This window comes from Rhea americana, unplaced genomic scaffold, assembly GCF_003343005.1.
Source record: "Rhea americana isolate MKP2758 unplaced genomic scaffold, rheAme1 scaffold_145, whole genome shotgun sequence".
Lineage (NCBI taxonomy): Eukaryota > Metazoa > Chordata > Aves > Rheiformes > Rheidae > Rhea > Rhea americana.
This window is the reverse complement of record NW_028185539.1, coordinates 506,925-522,236: the sequence shown is the minus strand read 5'-3', so window position 1 is coordinate 522,236 and position 15,312 is coordinate 506,925. Positions and strand designations below refer to the sequence as shown.

Here is a 15,312-nt window from a genome sequence, read left to right as displayed (position 1 = left end):
TTGAACTAGGACAGTTCTCACACATACAACTATATTTTTCTTTAACAAAAATGCATTCCTGAATCAGAACTTCTTGAGGTTATGTTTACTGACAATGAGATACAGAGAAATAAGGCTGCCTGGGGCAAGAGGAGAGGAGTGCAATGCAAAGAGCCCTGTTCTCCCAAACACCGGTCAGAAGCAGTTCAATTAAAATCAGACAATTTAATAGTAGCAGAAATGAAATCGGAGCTGGGAAAAAACAGCTCAAGTCACAGAAAAGGTGGAAAAGGATGCTGCTTCATGGGGGAGAAAGGAGAGGTGGAAATAGATAGTTGCTGGAGATCCCAGAACGGAGTGTGAATTTCAGGAGTGTTGTTTAAGCTGGCTCAAAAAACATGTGCAAGTACAGCCTTGATAAGCTTTCACTCAGCTTAGAGAGAAACATCATCTTTCAGATAAACACTTGTTAGGAACAGAAGGGGAAACCCTTGCTCATTTGCAGATAACAAGTACTTTGTGTTAAGCTTCTGCAGAAGAAAGATTTAAAGCAAGAGGTAGGTGACTTGTACGTTATCATTGGCATGATTCCATTAAGGGAAGACAATGCTTGTTACAGTTGTTCTAAAAAAAAATTAGTTTCTTTTATCTCCTTCTAAATCAACTGCAAGTTTTTAAAAGCTATTGTGATATTTTACAGGCAAAAATAAGAACCAGCCTTTCTTAGACAAAAGCATCCCTTGGTTACATTAATGAGACTTCAGTGATCTTAATACTCCCATGCCACACTAAGAAGAGAAAATCTCCTTTCTTGTAAATTGGATGCTGCTAGGACTATTGAAAAGAAAGGTGCAAACATCTTGTACTGAGAGAGAGACAACTCCACTTAGAGAGGGGCTTTTGCATGGTTCCAGCTTGTTGGGCCATTCAGGTATGCCCCGAAAGCACAGTTGGACCTCGTAGGAACCAGCGGTGTGTGCATATTTATACGCACAGGAATAACAGGCATTTTTCTCAGAACACTGAGCTCAAGGGACAACTCCCTCTGTGTACTCCGACCATGTAGGTGGAATATACGAATTAGCAGAAAGTACTAAATGCAAGAGAAAGTAAGTACAGGAAAACTAGATATAGAAACAGGTATAGATATAGGAGCAGGTATTGATAGAGATATTCTTGCATGAGTAAGCCTGGGCAGATAAGAGTCAGAGGTTGCTGCCAAGAAGAGCTAGATATGCAAACACAGAGGGAAAAGAGAGCGTTGTTTGATGTTATTGAGGAAGGTAGATGAGCGGTTGTTGCACTGTCTGCGGTTCTGTGACATCCTGTCAACCGCAGAAGTGGACGTACACAAGAAAGCCAGTAGCTTCTTGAGTATCTTAACTAATGTAGCCTGCTGGATACATGTCTCACAGCTGATTGTGAATTCCTAGCAAAGCTTTTCTTGTGGCTGAAATGCCCCCAGAGGCATGGCAGAGAATGACTTCTGTTTCTAAGAATGTGCAGGTTCACACTGGGGCCTTGTTTCTCAGATCACTTTGTAAGGGGCACTTAAGATCCTCATCACTTTGTTGAATTTGCTTGCAACCTGTCAGCAAGTTCAGAAATTATTAGGGATGAGATAAAAGCACATAGACACTGTTGTGACATGAGCCCTGTTTCTTAGAAAGCTACGTTAAAATCTGAAGAACTGGGGAGCACTTCATATCTTTGCATGTCAGAAATGACTTGGGTTCACTGAGATACATAGTGGTAACCACATCTCAGAGGGCCAAACGTAGGAACTACCTCCTCCAGCCCAGGTGCACCAGCAATTTGCATACGCAAATAGCATGATCATCTCACACACGCAAAAAAGTGAATATATATATTAATAAGCTGTTGGCTACATAAATACTGATGGATGGTCTAGCTAATGTTTGGGTAGATATTTGTGAGTCATTTAAAAACATATCTATATATTTATGAAACGAGCACAGGTCTCATATTGGCAGTAGAAAGTTTTTGCAGCCATACTATATGCAGCTATATTCATGCACCTATGTATACACACATATTATGTATACTCTCACCTTTTAAAGAGGTCAAATTCCAAGATTACACATTGTTAGAATAGACATGATGAACTTTAAGAATTTAACTTTTTATAGAAAAGGTAGTATTTTATAAAACTGTTGTATATAAAAAATGTTTACACACTTACATTCTTGAAGCAATCACATGTAAAGCTGCTAAAAATAAACAATGTAAAATTCTCCCAAATCACATTACTCAAGTCTTTCACTAATGTACACTTGACTGTATTTTATGGAAATACTTCTTGTTATGCTTGGAAATGTAAACCCTCTTCTGTTTCTATATACACTAATAGACAGCTGGAAAGAGTTAAATAATCATTTGCAGCTAAAACTCTTTGAGTTACTGAAAAAAAATAGCTCATTAATACTGACATAGAAAAATCTTTTTTTCTGTTGATTCTGTAGATATATGAATGCTCACAATATTTGCAAAGGAGAACTGTGCTGAAAATGGTAACAAAATTATGCATAATTTCTGTAGCTCAGGTTCTGCCCTAAGAAGTTAGGAACAAGCAAAGACAGGCAAGGATACTTTGGAAAGGGAAAAAAAAGTTAAGAACATCTGTGAAATCGCTAAGACAGAATATCCAGGATATTTAGTCTGCCACTGAATATAGAGAGCAACCAACTATTTTACACAGCATATTCAGTGGGTCTTAGCTTCCACACTTTACCCAGTCACTGTCCCCTCGTAACAAAATGTGACAAAACCACCTATTCTATACAAAGCTCTTTGAAAAGCTTGATAAAAAGTGATTTTTCATGAAATAAAAAATGTTTAAAAATATGTATTTCAAGACAGGTTTGAAAAAAACAAGATTATTTTATTCTGGTTTTGGAAAATTAAAATAAAAATTCCCACTTAAAAATGAAAAAGTTACAGTTTTCAAAATTTTTAAACTCTAACCCTGAAAAATGAAATCAGAATTGCTGGTTAAAACACTTTTTAATTAATTTGTGTATCAGTAAAAGGCAGGATCACAGACAAAACATAATCTCTAAGCTTTTGAGATAGTGATTAAGAAAGCAACAATAATAATCAAATATATGGGACTGGATTATCCATAATATGGAACCTAAATATACCAAAACACATAGTTACTGACATATGAAATTATGTTTATTGCAGTAGTAAGCTTATGAGAAACACACACAAACTATCATTGTAATAGAGAGTGGATGGTAACAGATGTAGTACTTTCTCTTAAATGACTGGACAACGCCAAGGAATACTATACACATGATGAAAATATAACCCAGTACTTCCAGCACAATAGGAAGGAGAAAAATTCATATTTCATTCAAGCCAATTGTTGGGTATTTCCTTCAGCACTATAAGTTATTTTAGAGGTATGCAAAATATGAAAAATAAGATTTTATTCCCAGACAAATCGATTTCATTAACTACACTGGGGTGCATGTGTGCAGCTGTTAGCACAATATTTCCTAATGTGTTTAGAAGATGTTTCAGAGAAAGAGTAAAATTCAGGATCATTCCCAAAAAGAGAAAAAGAATTGCTGAAGAAATGTGTTCTTCCTGGTTTTCAGTTGGCCTGAGTACAGTTACCCCTAGAAGCATCTTAAGAACTGCCTTGCACTATGTATTTAGTCATGCTAGCTAGGGAAACGAGGAAGGCTGAGATTATTTCACTGCTAGAAAATGATACTACACTTGTGAAAGGTAAAATATATATATTAAATATATATATATATATATATAAAAATAGAGAGAATTTAAAGGGAATATAGTGCAACAGGTACAGAATGAGGATTAGTTGATCCAGATACACAACGTATGTATCTACTCATATGCCAGTGTCAAAGCACAAACCAGAAGCAGGTAGGTTTCATGCAGAGCTCTGTGTGCACACCCACCCATCCCATGCAGCCTCTGCGGAGGAGAACCATCTATACGTAAGCAGGGAGGCAAGACTTCTTGCCTGTTTTATTTTTCTTTGAATAAATGTTGTCTTGGATCAATTGTGTGTAGAAAGACTGAAGACAAGCTTAGAGGATTTAGCTGAAACTGTCCTGTAACTCTGTGATTTTGGAAGAAAACATAAAAAAAGAAAAGAAAAAAGAAAGGCAGGAAAACAAAAGCAGCAAGCTAGCGCTCTGGAGAGTCACACCTGCCAAATGCCGGCAGAGCAGAGTGCTCTGCCTTCCCAGCGTGTGTTTGTCTATGTGTCTGGCTGGTGAGTCCTACGATCACATGCATCCCTGCTCCTGCCCCCTCCCTCCTCAGCCCTCCGTCCCACTGCACTCCTCGCAACTTTTGCAAACTAGCCCAAAGCAGAAGCAGTTATTGCAGACAGGCTTCTTTATCCTTCTTCGTGTCCTGGGGACTTGCCAGCTGCCAGGGCACTCTGTTTTCCGTGTTTCCAAATAAAGTTCTGGGACTTACAAAGGAGATTTATGCAAAAACAAACGATAATGATTGCCCTTAGCAAGAATGGCTTATGTTCTCAGCTCTGCCTTGCTCTCTGTGCCTTTGGGCTGATACTGCTGGAGGATTTGTCCCAGGCTCTACTTATGGAGGATCAGGATTATTACCTGCAGGAGATTAGCAACAGGGATCATTATTATTCCTTTCCGTATCCTGGTGAAGAGTATTTCCCTTTCACGGAGCAACCCGGAGAGGAAGGAACTATCCGTGCTGCAGAGACAGAGGAGGAGCACCCAAGGTTCAAACCAAGCAGGAAGGAGTTAAAACCGAAGAAAACCAGCAAAAAAGGAAAATCTATTCTTGAAACTCCACCAGGTAACTTTCCACCTCCTCCTCCAGAACTTGGAATCTGCTGAATCTCATGCTGACTGTGACTTTTAACATTAATGAATATCCAGTTAATGATAGTCTTGGTAATAATAACAATCAGTGTGCTTGTGTGATGATGATGACGATACATTAATTTTTAATATTCCACAGATCAGATCCTCAGCAGTTGTACAGGCATTTTTAACCCCTTCCTCATCAAGTAAAGAGATTTGAGAGAGCTAATGTATCAATTATGCTGCACTCTGGCTAGTGTATGGACTTTTCCTTCTTAATTACATCTGACTAATGACCTGCCATTAAAGCTACAGTTATATAAGCTGATGAAGAAAGGCAGATTCTGTAGTAAGAGCTGGTGGTATATGGTGACACCTTGTATTATTCCTTGTTATTTTAATCTAAGAAAGGCTTCTGAATTAATTTTGCTTATGAACTTGTGAATTACTTTGATATTTCATTTTAAAGCCCTCCAGAGGAAAATATGTAGACAAAGACCTTCCCTGTAAAAGACTAAGCCATAGCAGACTCAATTTAATTAGTGACCTGTTAAATAAAGGAATGAAGCAGCAATAAAACTGTATTTAAAACAGGACTGCCCCTAATTCCATCTTTCTATTGCTTGCATTTGTTTATACGGAAACATGCAATTGTTAAAATCTGCAGAAATTTGATCAGTTATTACAGTACAGTTGCTCCCATTAAGAACTAGTTGCACCTCTCTGAAATAAGAGTCTGTTCTCGTGTTCTCTGAACGCGTGGTAAGCTCTTTACTGTTTTGGCACATTTAGAAGTAAATTTAGCCCATGTAATAAACTTAGGAGTTGTAAAGTTAGGGGCCAAATCCCGTTCCCCTAAGGCTGAACTCTAATTTACTTCAGAAAGAATCTTTTAATATTAACAGCTGCAGCATATGGCACAAATTTTGCAAGTAAGTCATTAATACATGCAGTACAGCAAAATAGTGAATGAGGGGTCATGTAGTGACATTATCTTTTCCAGTTACATGAAGAAGGTATTAAATGTAGAACTGTCACTCAATTATCCTTTGATTAGCAAAGATCTGAACTTTCATAGTAAAATATGGTTATAAGAAATTACCATTTCTGAAATCTTGAAAATTGTTTGTGGGGCAGAAAATTTGGAATGCCAGTATAACTCAAGACAGAAAACACAGATGACAGAAGATATACCTTCTCTGAGGGGCATAGAGACATGAGACATCTGTAGCTCTGGCCCCCTGGCCCTGTTAGGGGCCAGCAGCTAGACAGCAGCTTCCAAAGCAGATGGTACTGCCAGGGCCATCTGAAGTACTGCCTTAAAATGCTTATTATCTAACCATGGGTAGCACATGGATTTTAAAGCTGCTTCAGCAGAAGCCAGGCTTTTTCCGCTATGTGGCAGAGACAACCCTGAATTCCCACTGCTAGCGGGATGTTCCCATGAGGTTTCTTGTCTGTATGCAGGATTTGGTTTGTAGCCCTGTGCACCTCGCCTCCTGCTGCAACTGCACATAGGTGCAACACAATGGGCCATATTGCTGCCTTCGAGCTACAAAGATCAGTTGAACAAAACACATTTTCACTGGCAGAATTTCCTATGCAGTCTTCTCTGGGGACAATTCTCTGCCAAAGAAAGGGCAGATGACCAGAGCACTAACTTGGAACTCCTGAAAACTGCTAAGATTCATCACTTGTCCAACAGCTGTTCTGCAGTTCAGCTCTGCTTTCAGGTTCCCTGTTGGCTCCTTCCCCATTTCCCTGTCATTCTGGCTTCACAGATACTCCAGTCTCCAGTAAACATAGCAGCACCATAACAGGGATATCACCTAATTTGCAAGGACAATGTTTATCTTTACTGAGACATGCCTTTTGCCTATTCCCTACCCAACAGGGAACACCTTACAGGTTTTGTAGCAGATAAGTGACAATGCAACCAATTAGGACCTCGGACTTCCTTCCTTATGTAACACTGATTCCTTCCAGAACTGTTTTTTTCTTTTTTCTTTTTCTTTTTTTTTTTAGGCACTGTGGATAAAGTAGCACAAAATTCAAACTGTATCATACTTCTGGCTCACTGGGGGAACAAAACGAGGTCTTACAGACAGTCTGAATTTAGGCATTTCCTAAGAACTTTTGGTTTTACAAATGGAAGCACATTTCTTTATCTATAGAGGAGTTTATGGAATTAAAAAAGACAAAAACTCCTCAGATCTTCCCCCTAAAACCCTCCATCATGTGCCAACTGATCGACACATGCAGGAATCACCTTCTAATTTACTACTTTTTAACTTCAATCCCACCTTCAATCACTGAGTCCAGTGAGTCTTTTTTCTTCTGCATTCATTCAGGTAAATTCTTTCTCCTCATTTTCCTCCTCTTGACAAGACCATGTGCATGGTCAATGGAGAAGCTCATCACCAACATCAACTTACTTTGTGCTTCCACAACTCTTTTGAGACAGCTGAGCAACCAACCCCCAAATTTTCAATAACATGTGCAATAAGAGCTTTTAAAGGTTATAATGTTGTCAAGTCCATGATTTTTACAAAAAAAAAGCCAGAGGTACAACTGATTCCCTCCACTAAACTTTTGATCATTGATCCAGAGAATGGAAGACTGATACCTACTCAACAAAATGGACATTAGATTTATTTTTATGTCCAGAAAAGCAATGTATTTGCTTGGGAGCAGCCAAACTATTTTAACTGAAATAGCCATAATAAACTAAGGCAGACACTCAGCAAAGAGAACGGTTATCCTTTAAGATGTAAGTAACTGAACAGGAGTCTTTTAACAGGAAGCACTAGGCGATTTTAACTGCAGACAGTGTTAGAAGTTCTGGCTATAATACATGAAATCTGTCCTCTTTACTCTCCCAAAAGCAGGCAAGGGCACCATGCAGCAGTCCAGCAGCTGTACAGATTACATGTAAAATTCCAGCCAGTGCAGTAACACTAATGCTTAGTTGTGTGGAATCAGTTTAAAATGAATACCTGAAAACCTGGCCCCATGCAGATGTGCCTAAAAGTAATACATACCTATAATTTTTCACATTTGGACTGTTAAGAGGACAGCTAGAAATACTAAGTGTGGCTACTAAACAGATGACCACAAATAGTAACTATGAATCTAGTTGTGTAAATTTATGTGGCTTGTATATATATGTATATATGTATGTGTTCATACACATTCCCAGAATTGGGCTTAATTTAATGGACACGTAGTAAATACAAGAATCTGTTTTTTGTGAGGCTCACTGGAAGCTGGGCATGCTGGATTAATTAGTTTTTGTAACAAACAATAGACTGGCTCTGAACTGGAATGAAGAAAGCAGAGGAACACGAATGTATGATGTGCCCTTTGGCTGAGCAGCTGGTACTGATCAGCTTTGTATCAAAGTTGAAATCAAACACAAGAGTCTGAAGGATGCAGCACATTACAGAAGACATTGACTTAATTTATTCAAGCTAATTACTGCAGATGAGAGAATATGGATATTTTCAAATTGTGAAATATTATTATAGGAATAAATTCTATGGATGCTAGTGGGGTTGCAGTGACTTTTTTAACATATTGTTAAAATCAGTATTTGCAAATACTTGAATCAAGTAACAGTAAAAAGTTTCAATCTGCTTTCTTGTCCCTTAAATGAAACAGTACTAGGTCACCCTTGGAAGGTAAACAGTTGGATTAGCAGATCTCTTTACATCTGTACTTCCATTTTCTAATTCCATTCCTGCTTATTTAGGTCTTGATCCAAAGCTTGCTCAAATCAGCAGAAAGAGTTTCATTAACTTCAATGTTTTTCTTTTATGAGGCCTTTAATAGAGCTTAATATATGCCTTCTCAGTGACCATCTGTAGGGCAGATCCCTAGAGATGGTTTTAGGACACTGTCTGCATACAGGCAAAAATTTACCAGGGAGAGGTTTATGGGGCTGTGGTCCCCATCAGCACTGCTTAATGTTGCATATTTGCTGTAGGTCATGTGCCATGGGTGAACAGCTCCCACTACCATTCCTACTGCTGCTGAATCTGCCACAATTAAAATCCCTAATTACGTACTGTTGCATACTTCTATTGCTTTTCAGTAAAGCTTTGAAATGACTTTGGAAAGACAAGGTTATAAACATTGAGGTGACACAATTCTATTCCATATCTCCTTTTATATCTAACATTATACCACATGCTCCAAAGTTTCATCTACCCAGCTTTTGTTAATTTGAGACTACCTATCAGCCTCATGAAGAACAGATAAAGTTGCTATTGACTCCAGTGATACTGACCCAATTTGGAAGTTCAAATGAATGAGTATCAATACAAAAAGTGAAAGTATGTGGCAGTTACTCATTTTTAACCTCTATATGTTTTCTGTGGTTTTATTACTTGTCCTTTGTCCTAAGGTGTGATGATAGTACACCGCAGTGCTAGATTCTGAGAGGTGCTGTGCATCCAAATTTACTAGCTTCAGTAGAGGTGATGGGAGTGCCACACTGAGGGAATTAGGCCCTGTTAAAATTTATACTTGTTATAGTGGTTCTTGTTCTAGCCATAAAATAATTCTGTCTGTGAAATTTAAGAAGCCATGCTCATTTATATGCCAGTGCTCAGAATGGTTTTTAATACAAATCTATTTCATATTTCACAGATCTTTCAGTGCCTGAACTCTAGGTGAATCCAATGCGTGCGTGTACTAGTTATCATCTACTACGCCCTTTATCTGAGGCTTTCCCCAAGCTTGTTGAAACTCTTGAGTTTTCAGACGTGCCACTGTTTACTTGCCTTGCCTTTGCTTGTACTTGTGCAATGTGATTGAATGTTCAATAATGTTTCTGTAATTTTTTTCCTTTTTTCAATTTCTGTAGTACGTAAGAGAATCTCACAGGCGGGTCTCCCACTGGAACAGGTGTCACTTTTGAACATATGAGATAGGACACAGTCAGCTGTCACAGTGGACAGAGCCTGCTTGTGTGTCATCAGGAGATTACCTTCATAAGTGTGAAAAGCAGTAGGATGACCCTACTAGATCTCTGCTTTCTGTCAAATTTCAAGAGACACCAGGGCAAAACCAAGTATTAATCAAGTCTGAAAACAGGTCAAGCAGTGGGTACTTATCAGGACTTCCTCCCAGGCATGAAGGAAGCCCAAAGGCAGTTTTTGAACAAATGGGTGCTGAAAATTGCCTTTGCTGGGAAATTAGCAGCAAGAGATGAATTATGGCACTGTTCCTACTCATGCCTTTTGGCAAGGTGCTACACATGGTCTTAAAAATTAGCACTATACCTTAGTTTCTAGATGCCTGCCATTTGCCTCCCCTTTTTGCTGGTTTCCTCATGTAGTTTGGTGTGAGTGCAGTTAGTATCACCTCATGTCCTTATATCTTACCTACTAAAAAGCTAGGAATGTGGCCATATAGCACAGGAGGATGCTAGGATGGGGAGAGAGATTTGCATTCCCTGTCTGACAAGGAGACAGTGAGGGAAGGCAAAGAGAGGATAAAAGGGTCAATGCAAGCAACCATGAAAATTATTTTGCAGAAGGAATTTGTATGTATAAAAGCAGAGTCAGACTGCATTTATTGAGGCATTTATCAGGACAGGAGAAAATCAAGAACTTGGGCAGAGTTCTTTGAGTGAATGAAGAGAGATACTATTCAGGAAAAAAATGGAAAGATTTTGGTGCAAAACAGTAATGGAGACCTGAAGAGAGCATGAAACAATAAACAGTTTATGAGCTCACTGGCAATTGCATATTGGTTTGTTTACTATTAACAAGATATGAGACAGTGTGAAAGGTTGAGATTTATAAGAGGCCACAGAAATATACCAGGTTTCCACCTAGAATTGAAGATGTAGGATAGAGAGACAGTCTGTGAATCAGCTATGACAAAATTGTGGTTTTGGTTGGGACTACCTAGAGAAAAGACAGAAAAGGAGAATGGGTAGGATTTAAAATCAGGGCCTGTGAAACTCTCCCAGGAAGCCAAACTGGCAAGAGGGAGGTTCTCCAGCTGATACACTGAAGAAGTACCTAGAGAGTTAGGAGGAATCTAGGAGGGAAGAGAGTCATAGTAGTAAAAGTATTCGGAAAACTTGAAGTCAGGAGTGTTGAACTTTGCTGGCAAGTTGAAGATGGAGTAACGTCTCAGAGCTCTGGCTAGAACGAAGACATTAAAAACTTTGGCAAGACTCATTTTAGTGAAATGCAAGGGCCAAAAACCAGACTGGCCCAGAGGCTAGCACGAGTCTGTAAGAGAGCAAAGCCAGGAGTGTTTCAGACAGTGAGCTTAAGAGTGAAAGGTGTGAAAGGAAATGGGGCAAGAGCTGGAAATACAAAAGCAATTCAGATAGATCAGGAAATAAGCTTTTAGATTAGGGAATGGATTCAAGAATCATAAGGTAAAATAAAGTTTGGGGATAAATGTTCATGGGCTGATATTTAAAAAGACTATTGGTGATAAACTACTCTTATGGCTACTAAGAAGAAATAAGAAAGGATCTACAGATATTACTAATATTCTTGTTATCTAGTCTGTTGGTATCCTCTCTGTTAAACCTTGAGATGATTCCCATCTCTGAGAAGTTCACAGGGAGAGGAACCCTCTTTTGACCTAGAATGTGGAGTGTAGTTTTAAGAGTTTTGCATGAAGTTTTTATACCAGTAACTTTTAATAACCAACTCATTGGCCCTAGATGCTCCTTGGAAGATCTCCCACAAATTTTAATATGACCTCAATCATGTCCTTTTTGCCAGATGTTTAACAAGTAAAGATGAAAACATGTGGCTTTTAATGAGCATTCTTTCATCTACCAGCTTCTATTGTCTCCTCAGCACATCTACAAATAGAATGAAAAAATATATCTGTTTCTTTTAACAGCCCATCTTTTATAGGATGTCACACTGAAAGAGGCCAAAGAATGATTAAGAATGAATAAACAGCAATGCCTCTCACCAAAAACCTTTCTGATTAACGTTTCCCTTAGCCATGCCTTTACTGAACAATATAACGTTAGAAAACTTTAGAATAAATACATTTGATTATGCCAGAGAAGATAATTTTTCACTATGATTTGCCCAGCAGTCTTCTCTGTATTCACATTAATTTTTAAGGTGATAAAAAGACCTCTTTAAAAGAATAAAAGTTCCACTGAACATATTTTAATAGTATGAATCTTAGTCTAGACTTGTTTCGGAAATGACAACATACCACAAATCACTCACTATTTGAATTTGTTTTTATCTTTTAATGTTATTCTCTGTTCAGTGGGCTGGTTAGCTCAATGATCCACGTTCAGATTTCACTTACTTCTTTTGGTTTTGGAAGGAAGACTTCTGTCAGCTGTGTGAATTAGACTCTATAAAAAAGATGAAGTATTTGAAGTTGAAGGTATGGTAAAGGAGTAGCACTTTCTTTAATTTTCAGTATCTGATTTTTTTCCTGGGATTTATGAGCCATACCCCATTCACTGTCTTTGTAAAAAGCAGACTACCAGAAGGGTTAGTCTTGTTCGAGTACAGTCAAAATTTGTAGTTTGTGCTTATTCTATATGCAAAGGATACCTCAGATCTGGCCCTGTTGTCAGGCCTCTGCTGTAGTTTAGGAAGCATTGTTCACTTGTTCCATCTTGTGGCAGGGCCTGTCTTATAAAGCAGGGTTTTCTAAAATAAGTGTACACAAATATGTGCCTTTTATACTTATTTTTGGGATACTCATGGAAACCAATCAAAAAAACTCTAATTTAGCTGAAATCATCTCCTATTTAAATTGATTATACATGCCAAATACCTCATGGCCTTCATGCAGATCAAATAAACACTCACAGAGAGAAAACAGTGGTTGATAATAATAATCATCATTAATAATAGGTAACTTTTAACCTGTCCCTGAGAGCTACCTTAAGATACAGTTTGGTATACTGATTAATAGGCCATGAATTAAAGATTGCATTAGAATTTTTTTCATGTTTTGATGACTTTTCATTCAAGAATGGTTTTGGCCATCTTATCTTCACAGTTATGCCCCTAATTTGTAAGTTACTTCTCTATAATGTGCCTGAACATGCTTTCCATGCCCTGAGAGAATAAAGTACATGGACATGAGAATGAGGACGTTCAGAGAACCCTGTGGCTAGCAGAGTAGGGTGCCTAAAAGTGCAGCTTTTTGATTAACTTTGGGAGTCCTTCCCTGAGCCATGATACTGGCAAGAGTCCATGCAGATACTGCTCACTAAGCAATAAAGCTCTCTCTTCAAGGATCTGTCTAGCTCCTTTGAAAGTCTTTCTCCGGGGAGTCTTCCTGTTGACTTCAAGAGGTGTTAGGTGTTTTGTTTGTTTTTTTACATATATTACCAAGTAATGGAAAACACTAGCAAATCTTTAGTAAAAAGCAATACACTCTGAATTCATTACTGCTGAAGCAAATACATTTCTAATTTGCTTGTAATACAGCAAAAGGAGCATTTATGATTTCAATCACCTAGGGTTTTTTGTTCTGGTAAGTGGAATAACAGGATATTCTAAACATCTGTTGTGTGTGTTCGAAGAGTTGGAGCACAATCAAAAAAAAGCAAGTCATTTTATTCTTCATCACTAGCCAATTCTAAATCAACTTGACAGGTGCAAAAGGAAAGCTGTTTCTCTTTTCTACCCAGAGCTAAAAATGGCAACAGAAAGGTGAGAAAAACAAGTGGAAGAACGAAAAGATGCCAGATGGGATAATCCCTCTAGCCCTGTTTGAATTACATTACAAAGAATTTTCTGGAGAGTTCATTGATAGGTATCTAAGTCCTATTCTTGACATAAAGTAGTTCCTTTCTGCTGAAATAACATACTAACATTGACAAGCAATGATTTGCACTGTGTTATTATCGTTAGCATGGAGACCTTGAAAGATAAGCATTTTATTCCTTATTTACACCATGGCTTTAAAGTGACTTTTTGGTTCTGGAGTGGTGTTTAAAGGAGCTCTTTTATAAAAGCATATCAGGCCCAATGCACTGTAAAATACATTTTGCAAGAATGTCTTGTAAAAAAGTTATATGAGATATCACTAATATGTGAGAGCTGGAGAAATACATTTTATTCTTGGATTAGCAAGAGTGAACAACTTCCTATTCTGATAGAGTAGTAAGCCTTAACGTTGCACTGCATGGTCTTTGTGTGGCCAGGTCAGCTGAAGGACAGTAGGAAAATCATAATTATGGTTCCTGTGCTGTGGGTTCGTGTCCACAGTGGTTTGACCTGATATTCCAGAAGATCACATAAAAGCCAGCAAGCTTCAGGAGAGTGTAATGACTTGCAGTAACTATTGATCATGGGTGAAGCTGAATCACTGATTTAATAATGAAAGTACCTGGATACAATATTAATCTTCTGTTTATTTCTGGTTACTTACAGTATGAGAATATTGTAAGCATACAGTGCTGTTAAACAATAAATACATAGCTCTGCTATATTCACAAGCGTTAGCAAGACGATGTATCTGAAAATGTGCTGCTGCATCCAAGAGTCCACACAAGAAGCGTTGTGAATTACATAATGAATGAAATTACATGAATACATAAATTAAACATAACTCATGTACTGAAAACACTTTTTTCTTAGTTTATCTACTCCATAGTTTCTAGCTACTGACATGGAAAATATTACATTCAAACATTCAAAGTGAATAGTGTAGCTGATAAACCTTTTTTTTTTTTTTTTTTGGTTAATCACTTACAGATGCATTTGGGTTTAACTTCTTTCCATTAATGTGACTTGTCTAACAGACTTCTTGTGTCAGCACGTGTCAGCTTTAGACTGTGAATTAGATGGAGTGTGTTACTGGCAACAGTATTGTTCTGCTATGATCAGCATTATTCTTGAGCACTCAGTTCAACAAAAAATACAAATTAAATGTTCATGAAGTTGATATTCTTTTTTTTTCCTCTTTTTACTTATATTCTTCTAGAAATAAAAGAGTTTTGAAAGATGGGTGGTCTGGTGTTCAAGACAATGGACTGCAGTCTCAGAGAGATGCTTCTGGCTTTTCCATTTTATAGACTCCGGTAACTAACCAAGGTGACACCCAAAGCTATGGAGATTTTCTATATGCAATGCCTGTGGAGAATTAGATGCCTGAGAAGGCGTCTAGCCAGTATGTAGAATGTGGAGAAGACCAAGGAAGGGTGTATGTCTTGCTGACTTTCTTCACTTACAGGATTGAAGACAGACATATGACCTTAGAAATGTGGCCACAGGTAGGAGTGATTTTGGTAGTGGTGGTTGATAGTGCAGTTGATATTTCAGTACTTCATCCCTCAGGAGTTAATAAAAAACTAAACTAAAATAATAATCTTTACCTAATCCTTAAGTTTGAGAACAATCTTTGTTCTCCAGCCCTCATTCAGCACTTCCTGACCTTATGAAAAGTGGAATAGCTCCAAGAGTTTGGGCTGAGAGCACCTATGCCTTAGCAGCTTGATGTTCAGCAACATTCCCTGTGA

At 38.0% G+C, this 15,312-nt stretch overlaps 1 protein-coding gene across 1 annotated transcript in view; it reads left to right on the top strand.

The window, feature by feature from the left end:
- The first annotated feature begins 4,322 nt into the window (after nt 1-4,322).
- CPXM2 (carboxypeptidase X, M14 family member 2) overlaps nt 4,323-15,312 on the top strand; it is an 81,276-nt gene continuing 70,286 nt past the window's right edge. Inside the window, exon 1 of the mRNA XM_085299096.1 lies at nt 4,323-4,818. Within this exon, the coding sequence (XP_085155222.1) occupies nt 4,473-4,818 (346 nt within the window). The 5' untranslated portion in view covers nt 4,323-4,472. The remainder of the gene's footprint in view (nt 4,819-15,312) is intronic.